This window comes from Dermochelys coriacea, chromosome 10 (genome assembly GCF_009764565.3).
Source record: "Dermochelys coriacea isolate rDerCor1 chromosome 10, rDerCor1.pri.v4, whole genome shotgun sequence".
Taxonomy (NCBI): Eukaryota; Metazoa; Chordata; order Testudines; family Dermochelyidae; genus Dermochelys; species Dermochelys coriacea.
This window is the reverse complement of record NC_050077.1, coordinates 44,870,055-44,879,618: the sequence shown is the minus strand read 5'-3', so window position 1 is coordinate 44,879,618 and position 9,564 is coordinate 44,870,055. Positions and strand designations below refer to the sequence as shown.

The 9,564-nt window shown below is 49.8% G+C and overlaps 1 protein-coding gene and 2 non-coding genes across 3 annotated transcripts; all 3 read right to left on the bottom strand.

Annotated features, from left to right (window-relative positions):
* Positions 1–206: 206 nt before the first annotated feature.
* RPS17 (ribosomal protein S17) lies at positions 207–8,824 on the bottom strand. The gene is made up of 5 exons (XM_038418646.2): positions 8,664–8,824; positions 7,569–7,720; positions 5,402–5,507; positions 1,647–1,712; positions 207–333 (listed from the first exon to the last, which is right to left on the bottom strand). Exons 1-5 carry the CDS (start codon positions 8,664–8,666, stop codon positions 253–255), a joined length of 408 nt encoding a protein of 135 aa, XP_038274574.1. The 5' UTR covers positions 8,667–8,824; the 3' UTR covers positions 207–252.
* On the bottom strand, positions 4,625–4,759 carry LOC119863103. Its single transcript, XR_005295490.1, has one exon. It is a non-coding gene; the product is annotated as a small nucleolar RNA SNORA71 (small nucleolar RNA).
* On the bottom strand, positions 5,802–5,935 carry LOC119863105. The gene has a single exon (XR_005295491.1). It is a non-coding gene; the product is annotated as a small nucleolar RNA SNORA71 (small nucleolar RNA).
* Positions 8,825–9,564: the final 740 nt, after the last annotated feature.

The window sequence follows — 9,564 nt, the reverse complement described above, 5'->3', positions numbered from 1 at the left end:
GGCTAGATACTGCATTCACAAACACAGCAACTATGGGTGCCCTGCAGAGGAAGATCATCCCCATACTCAAAACAGTAGCGAAAGCACCCACCCCTAGTCGTTGTTCATGGGCCTTCTGCTCCTGTGACACTCCCACCCGCAGTAAGGGCCAGTCAAGCCCCCGCCCCCCCCGACACTCCCAGCACTAGCGGAAAAGAGGGGAGAGGTTTGGTTTCCCACGTTTATTGGAAAAACGACAGCACAGCAATGGATTCAGATAGCTCCTCTTGGTGTTTTGAAGTTCATTCCCACAGTGGGCTGCGTGACCTGCAGGTTGGACAGACTGCCAAAGTCCTGGAAGACATACGGAACAGACCAGGTCACACTCAGCCTCCCCCTTCCTCTTTGCTGGGAGGGGTCCCAGATCAAAGCAAAGCAGGCTCTGCTTCGCCTCTCCCTCCCAACATACCAACGCATCTACCCCGAATCCCAGTGAGAACAGAGGGCGAGTCCTTCAGCCTGTCCACAGACAGGAGACAGAGCTGCAGAGACAGGGAGGGGGAGTGTGTCACAACACAGCAGTAAGCCCCAATGGGCTTTCAAGTTTGACACCTGGAAGGTGGAAACACTTAGGGACCAGCCTGACTGAGCATTCACTGGACTGGGGCAGGAGATGCACCCAATCGTGAAAGTTACACAGTTAACATGCTGGCAGCTGGGCTGGAAACCGGACATCACAGGCTTACCCAGGGTTGAGTTGCTTCTGTAGTGGTTGTTCTAATCAGGGGCAAGAGGCCTTGAACACAGCTCTGGTATCAGAGCACATGGACCAGTGGTGAAGGGGAGACCCAAAACAAAAACAGGCTTCTAGGCCCTTGTGCAGCTAAGAGCAACTCTGAGTATGAAGGAGCATTGCATGCAGGAGAGCTTGGGGAAAACCACACCAGACACTGAGTCCTAGAGGCTGATACAGAAGAGAATGGAGGTGGGTGGGGAGGGAAGAGAACGCGTGTATCCATCACCACTAGTGAGGTCCACGGCAAAGTCCTCTCCAAGTAGCCTGCCCCTCCCCCTTTCATGCTGCTGGTGCTGGGATTTCTAGCAGGGTTGTGGCCCTTGATCATGCTCAGGAACTCTGGCTCTTTCATATTTCAATTCAGAAGCCCCAGCCCCACCCCAGTATAACTAATATATCACACCCAGCGATCCCAGAGTTTGGACAGAGGTGGGTGAGCACTGTTACCTGCTTTACAGAGAGAGAGAGAGAGAGAGAGAGAGACACACACACACACAGGTTCTCAGGTGCTGACTGCGGGTTTCTGGGTCCCCGAGATGTAGGCGAAGAACTGCCTAGCTGTATTGCAGTTGAAAGCCATGCTAGCAGGGTCAGCATGGTATTGCTGGCAGGCTCCTAGCAGCTTTTCCAGCCACTACTGGGGGGGATTCTTTTCTGGCTAATTCATAATAATCACACTACAGAGGCCAGTCAGTCCATGGCCCAGCTCTCACAGAGTAACCGTGCTCGAAACCTGCTCATAACAAAGTCCTCCAAACAGCTGTTGCTAGGAAGCTCTCCCTGGTGCCTGGATAAGGCCTTCAATCTGCATCAAGCTATGATGGCTAAGAGCGAAGGCACAAGCCAACCTCTCTGAATAGCTCACACTCACCAGCAGCTTCAGCATTTCCTTAGTATCTGGGTCAACTTCAATGATCTCCTGGTCAAGGGCAGAGACCTGCAGAGGGAAAGGAACACAGATGCACTTTGTTAAATATCACTCACATACACACAGAGCTCTGGAAGTCCAGCATTACTCAGACCCCACTCAGAGACGGTCGGAAGCTGGAGTGGGTGCCTACAGACAAAGCTTGTGAGTCCCCAACCAGTCCAGGGAGTCCAAGCTCCAGTACATTCCAAGCTCACATAGTGCCGACTCCTTGAGTCCAGTTGCTAAACTCACATCACCAAATGGGAATGAAGGGTTTGAGCAGCCCGGAGCTAAGACAAATGCTTCTCACTCACAAACAGCTGCAGGGACAAGCCTCCACCACAGCTCACTGCCCTCACATTCCACTCCTGGGGAAGCTCCATTTGCCCCATAAATACTGTGGGGAGAGCTGCGAAGTGCACTAAGAATCCTGCCATACAATAGTGCAAGGGAGCAGATCAGGAGCTCTAAGCAGGGACAGTCTCTTCTGCCTTCAGCTGTCTTCCCTAAAGCATATGGGACCTTCGCAACTTTGGCTGTGCCTAGGATACTGCCCTCACAATTGGTTAAATTTAATGTTTTAGTTCAGACAGACGGCACCCGCTTTAATCACATTTCTCAATTGTTACCAGAATTTCATGATACTGCTGAGCAGTCTCATTTAAAGTACTCCTCTGAGCTGAGAGAGAAGTGCCACGCTTCATTACCACCCTTGTGACAGCACCACAAACTCAGACAATAATAAGCCCAGGCTATATTTCAACCACCGCCACCAGGCTATGCTCTGCCCTTCACAGTTTGCCATTTGAATTTAGTGGGACTGATGTGCTTAAGTCACTTGAGGGTGTGATTTTTTTCCAAAAGCCTCCAGGTGCCTAGACGTGAATGAGCTCAGTAGCCAAGCTTTTGGCCTGTGTGCATAACAGGTATTGGGAAGCTTTTCAGTGCATCAACAATCTAAATAACTTCTCACAGTTAACACTGAAGTGAGTCTGTTTTGAAGTGACAACAGGGTGAATCTTTCTAACTGCCCTATTCATTACACACCCCCTGAAGCTCTGATACTGGCCACTGCTGGGTACTGGAAATTATGTTCTTACATAAGAGAAACATTAAATAAAAATGCAGTTTAGCCCCCAGTGCTGCAGACACTTATGTACATGTTTGACCTTCCATGAATGGTCCCACTGAGGTTAGTGAGTTAAATTACAGACCAAGGCCTTCATTTTCAATATTTGGGTTTTTTGCCTGTGGCAGTTTTGGGAAATCCCAGCAAGTTACCCCATCAGTAGTGTCACTTCAAAAGAACACCACAGCATGGACGTTTTATAACTAACCACATTTTAAATTAAATTGGCAATAAATAGTAGAAATTTCCAAGTCTGAACCTGATTTAAACCTCTCCCTCCAGAGCTCACCCACCTTGGATCCATTGCAAACATCGCTTACGCTACAAGCTTTACATGTCCTGTTGTAACTATTTGATCTTGCCCTTGTGGCAGGATCACAACATATATGATCCTTGAACATCTCCAAGTTCTAACAGCACCCCTAGGGTCTAAGGAAGCAGGAGACATAGTACAGCAAGCCAAGAAGACTCTCTCTTGCTCCAGAGTTCGAGCATCACATCACTGACTATCCAAAACCCCTAATGCAGGAATCAGCCAATGATTTGCCATGAGTTCCTGTACATGCTTCTTATACAAGGGCTCTTGGTAAACAGCTATTTTTCATCTGCCATGAAATAACAGGCAAATGCAGGCATCTGTCTGATAAATGGAGCAAGAGATCTGCCTAGTTTTACTGTAGCTTTTGCAAGAGGTTCTGCCAGAAGCCTATTTTAGAGTTTCACAGTGACTCACAACCAATCTCCCTTGCCTGCCACAGGAGTACAAAGGAGTTATATCCCCCTTCACAGGTTTCAGAGTAGCAGCCGTGTTAGTCTGTATTCTCAAAAAGAAAAGGAGTACTTGTGGCACCTTAGAGACTAACAAATTTATTAGAGCATAAGCTTTCGTGAGCTACAGCTCTTCAGTGACACTATGGGAAGACAGCTACATCAGGGCTCTCCTCGTTCAGCTGATACCAGCAAGTCCTGCCCTTGAAGCACAGATAGTAACAGGTCACTAGCTGCATTATTCTAGCAGTCGGACATTTTGTGCACAGAGAATCAAAGGAAGGTGGGGGCGTGATCTCTCCCCCATCTGCCTACTGCAGGGTACGTACACCTTCCTTTGGGGCTGGCCACTGCCAGAGACAGGGCACTGGGAGAAAAGGAGCTGGGGTTCAGTATGGCTATCCCTATGTTCCTAGCATGTCAAGTTCTCAGAGCTGGCTACAACTTTTGTGAGAGGGCAGACACTTCACAGGTAGACATGAGGGGGATGGGATTGACAGTGACAGCAGGGGACTGGACTCAGTGACCCTGAGGCCCCTTCCAGTCCTATGATTGGGACACATGGGTGGTAGCTGTGAGGGAGCCAGCCTAACACACGCTATCAGGAGGGAGGCAAGAGCAGGCACAGTCCTCCTGCATTTACATCAGGTGCTACCCAGCCAGCACATCAGGGACTGGATCATGTCAGCAGTGACTCCCCACTTCCAAGGAAAGAGGAAATCTGCAAGCCAGGTATCAAGGAAGGAACAACCCCAGCCCACCCAGTGACATAAAAGCTCCCATTACACGCACTGGCGCCACACTTGTTTTTCATAAGATTTCTAGTGAAAACTGAACTCTACACTCAGAATCTACCACAGAACCAAACCTGTGGTCACAACGGAGTGCCAACCTTTGGGTGAACTGCACACTGAAGACAAGGCCTTAAGCTGGCTTGTTGCTGTTTGTCACTTCATAGTCCATGGTGCTGCAAAAATAATTTTGCTGGAAGCCAATTTGAGGTCACCTACCACATTGGACTGGAGATGAGGGTAAGAGGTAGTGTCTGAAAGTTACAGGGTTTGGTAGGGATAGGAACGAGCCCCCCAAACACGGGAAAAAACTTTCACAAGCTCCTCTCCCTGCACTATCAATGACCAGGTCACAGGCAAGACCAGAGTCACTTTCGAATGCAGGTTCAGGATGAGAGCCCTTTAAACCCAGGTGAGGAGCGGAAGGGGGTGGGGGGAGATGCTAGTTAGGCCATCAGATTTCTGGATGAACTGAACTGAAGCAATGACAAGTGAGCAACAACTGCTCTTCCGCTGCCCGTCCAAGTGAGAGTTCAGGAAAGCCCGGTCCCATTCTGGACCTTCCACAGATAAGCGCAGGAGTTTGTAGTTCACTTGAATTTCAATGCAATTCACAGCAACATACATCACAGCTTTCACACCACTTTACACTAAGGGAGTTACTTCTCCACATTTCACAGATCCGAAAATGGAGGCAGAGATTATTTGCTCCACAACACAAATCAGCAGTGCAGCTGAGATTAGAGAGCAGGAGCTCCTGGCTCCCTTTGTCCCTGGGGATTTTTCAGGACAAGTCAGTTTGTCACCCTGATTCTTCTCATAAATCCCAGCTCTGTGCAGCTAACTCAGGCTATCTTGTCATGGTCCCATTTCTCAGGAAAGGGGAGATCTCATGGTTGCTGGTGCGATAAGCAGAATGGAAGCCCCTTTCTTAGCCATGCAGAAACTGGATACCAGCATGGCAGGATGAGCCACTCTGCCTGGCAGAAGAGGCCTGAGGTGCACCCAAGTATGGCCAGAAATCTTACCTCAGGGACATAGTTATCCCTCCTCTCTCTCTCCTCTTCCTGCAGTTTGATGGAGATACCTCTGACAGGCCCCCTCTGAATACGCTTCATCAGATGGGTGACATACCTGCAGGGAGAATCCAGAAACTAGTCAATTGGCACCTCATTTTCTTACATATCTCACACTGAGAACAGCTTTAACCCACCCATAGGAAGCCCCAGCTTTACATCTCTGCTCTCCATAATATTGGAAGAGGTGGGTCACTAGAGACCTTGTATCTTCTCATAGTTAAACCCCCACAGCTGCTCATATCTACCCAGCCATTTCAAAGCCAGAGACCATATTAACTTTGCAGCAGAAGGCCTTCCTGTCCTGTCTCCTGGGAGTGGGAGAGGAAGGGAACAAGGAGACCAGCAGCAATGTGTGAAAGTTACAGGGTTTGGTAGGAATGAGGATGAGCCATCCAAACACGGGAAAAGCTTTCACAAGTTCCTCTCCCTGCACTATCAATGACCAGGTCACAGACAAGACCAGAGTCACTTTCGAATGCAGGTTTCAAAGCAAGTAAGCCAATACACAATCTCTCCTAGTTCAGAGACTGAAGCTTTGGGAGGCTGGTTATAAACAACCCAACTTAGACAGCAGGGTATTTCCTTCAAGCTCTAATTCAATGCAGCTGCAAATGCACACACGAGGCTGGCAGAGGCAAGTCAAACAGCAACAGGCCTCCAGGACCCACCTGATTTCAGTATACTTCTCTTCCAGGGGTATGCAAGAGGAAAACTTGACACTTCTGACTTTGCCTGCTGGAGAACTGCAGCTCTGTTAATCAGCAAGCCTCTCTCTACCTCCCCCCATAAAGAGTCAGGTGGCACAGGGATCCTGAGCCTGCAGCAATGCAAGTGGCTAACACTAATCGCAGCACAAAGTAAAAACTCACCCACTCCCATAATGGATTTGCCCCAAGGAAAACAAATACAGTAAGCTCTGACCAAAAAGGCAGTGAAATAGAGTTCATAAGAGATTAAAATGTCCAAGTACATCTTAGAACTTCCAGAACACCAAGTAATTCAGGCCTAGCTCCCCTGAGGTATTTAGGCTGTTTAAATCAATGGGAGTTAGGCACCTAAATACCACTGAGGATCTAGGCCTCAGTGTCTAGGGAAGTCTGACCAACTAACCTGACAGCTGCCTGCTAGAGGAGCCCAGGAAAAAAACCAATGGACAAGGGGAGAAAAAGATTTCCATGCAACTCTGTGTATTTGTAGCTGAGATACACAGAGCTTGAGCCAAGACTTTTTAAAATCTTTTAAGACTAAAAGAGTAATGAAACAGCTACGCTAAAAGGAACTGACACTCAGAAGTGCTACTAGAATAGAGAAAAAGAGATTTTAGTCTATCAGAAACAGAGTTTGAACATAAGGAAGATTCTATGAGCACACTTCCATTAAGCAGGGATTGAGTTGTAATTAGTAAGTATAGGTAAGAATCAATTTCTCCTGCCACCCAAAAGCCAACGGAAAAGTTATACAGAAGTTAAATGTTTTTAAGATGCTGGGTAAGGACTGAAGAGCATGTGTTACTTAATCTACCAAATAAGGCAGTACTCCATGATGCTTAAACATTCTATAGAGATTGTATTTCTAAAGATATGATTGATCTAGTGATATTACAAACAATTTTCAGATCCCTGCCAGTGTAAAAATTTAAGTTGACTTAACCAGGTGGACACTACCCTTCAAAATTCACAAAAATCTACAAAAACCAACGAGGAGTCCAGTGGCACCTTAACAGATTGGCACATGATATTTATGCCTGTATCTGTAATTTTCACTCCAGGCATCTGAAAAAGTAGGTTTTACACCCACCAAAGCTTATACTCAAATCTGTTAGTCTTTAAGGGCTGCCACCGGATTCCTCGTTGTTTTTGTGGATACAGACTAACACGGCTACCCCTCTGATATATTAAAAAACAATGCCTTCCTAGCTCATTAGGGATGTTTCAGCATTCTAAAGGCCTTAATCCATGGCTCCAGTGTCAGAGCAAGATGCATTTACTGAGATTATCAAAACATACTTAGATTAATACCTTTATAACAGACTGAGTTTCTTCTCACCACCCCAGAGCTAGGATGTGTCAAGCTAAACCCTCATACAAGAACACAGCAAGTCCCAGAGCTGCCTTACCCAGCTATCTTGTTGCGCAGTTTCTTGCTAGGGATGATGGCAATCTCTTCACACACCCGTTTGTTCGTGTGGAAGTCATTCCCTAGCCGGGTGTAGTACTTTTCAATGATGACCCGGGCCGCCTTTTTCACGGTCTTTGTTCGCACACGTCCCTAGAAGATTTGAAGAAGAACAAGTCACCACAGTGTGAAATAGCAAAATCTACCCATCTATTTCTGCTTCCAGCTCAAAGTATTCCTGGTGAGCTCCTAAAGAGCCACTAAGATGGCATTAATCCTGTACCCTGTAACGGGGGGCAACTTTCCTTCAGAAAACTAAACCCATAAGCCTGACACACGGAGTTCATTACATCCAAGCCTGTACACAGGAGGCTAATATGACCCTTAGCCTGGCCTAATACACAGAAAACTGCAGTGATGTGTCTAAGTACCCAGAAGACTAGGAACCCCAGGCCTCAGGAGCTGTGGCTTCTCTACTCACCCTCAAGCCCCCAACCTTCTTGTGCAGGCAGTGATGCTGAGGGGTATTTTAGAGGCCCTGCCCCCATACCCATACTCTGCATGGGGAAAACTGTCTCATTACGGGGAGCCAATACTCCTCTGTAAGCTACTGCTCGCAGGGTCCCAGCCCGCAGTGAGACCCAGGGAGGCAGACAGGCCTACACCAGGGATCCTCACACCGCAGCGGGCCTGCTCCTCAGTCACTGGGTGCAAACTCCGCGCAGCGCCCCGAGATACCACGGCTCGCTCCTCCCCCCAACCCCTCCGACGGGATCCCAGCAGGGCCCGGCCCCAACATGGGCGAGCGCGGATCCCGCCCCCCTGCAGCCGGGCTGGGTGAGCCCAAAGCCCCGGGCCTCCGAGCCGCCCCAGGGAACAGGCCTCCCCAGGAACGCCGAGCCCAGGCAGCGCCTGCCCCCCTCGCAGCTCGCCGGGCCGGGCCCCGTGCAGCTCCCCAGCCGGCCCGCCCGAGGCTCCCCGCCCTGCCCCACGGGCCTCGTCCCGTCCCCCAGCGGCGGCCCCAGCCCCGGCAGCCCCGGCCCGGGGCAGATGGCGACGGATTAAGGAGCGAGAAGGAGCCGTGCCTGGAACCCACCATATTGGCAGCGGCCGGTGAAGAGAGCAAAGGATGCCGGGAAAAGAGATATAATGAGGGCGCGGCTAGAAGGGCGCTGTGAGTCCGGGGAGAGCGCGGGCCGGCTGCCCAAAGCGCCACCCGGCGACTCGGTGGATGCACAGCAGAGACTGTGAGCAGTCCACGGCGCCACCGCGTGGCCAGGTGGCGGAAGTGTCGCCGCCCTAAGCCCAGAGTAACGCCTGGGGCTGCTGCAGGCAGAGTTAGGGGCTCTGCCCAGCTGTGAACAGCGACCCCCAGCGTCAGGTGAGCTGGGGACAGGTTTGTAACCATAAAAAGAACAGGAGGACTTGTGGCACCTTAGAGACTAACAAATTTATTTGAGCATAAGCTTTCGTGAGCATCCGATGAAGTGAGCTGTAGCTCACGAAAGCTTATGCTCAAATAAATTTGTTAGTCTCTAAGGTGCCACAAGTCCTCCTTTTCTTTTTGCGAATACAGACTAACACAGCTGCTACTCTGAAACCTATCAGTTTGTAACCATAGTAACTGTCCCCCAGGGAGGGCTGGCAGAGCTGTCCTGCCCCTACAGCTGGATTATGGCTTGGCGGCACAGCAGCACCAGCACGCTCACCCCATGGAAAAGCCAGCATCCCCCACTCCAGCAGCCGTGTTGTGATCGGAGTTTGTCTTTAAGAACCAGCCCTGGAGCCTCAGCGTTCACTTTAGCCCATTACCGTGCACATGGGTGCAGAGAACAGCTAGAGAACAGGGCCCCTAGTGGGTCAGAGGCCTGTCAAAAGCCCCCGGTCATTACTCCCTACGAGCAGGAATTGCTGGGGCCTGGCTCCAGTGGTGTGTGGCTGTCACTAAGGCATTCCTAGACATTGCCCCTGCAGACACTGCTTTCTGGTCAGAGCGC

Coding starts and splice junctions, on each gene's coding strand:
- RPS17 (XM_038418646.2), bottom strand. Junction 5,508..7,568: donor CTGCGCAACAAGATAGCTGG/GTAAGGCAGCTC, acceptor TTCTCCCTGCAG/GTATGTCACCCATCTGATGA. Junction 334..1,646: donor AGGAAATGCTGAAGCTGCTG/GTGAGTGTGAGC, acceptor TATGTCTTCCAG/GACTTTGGCAGTCTGTCCAA.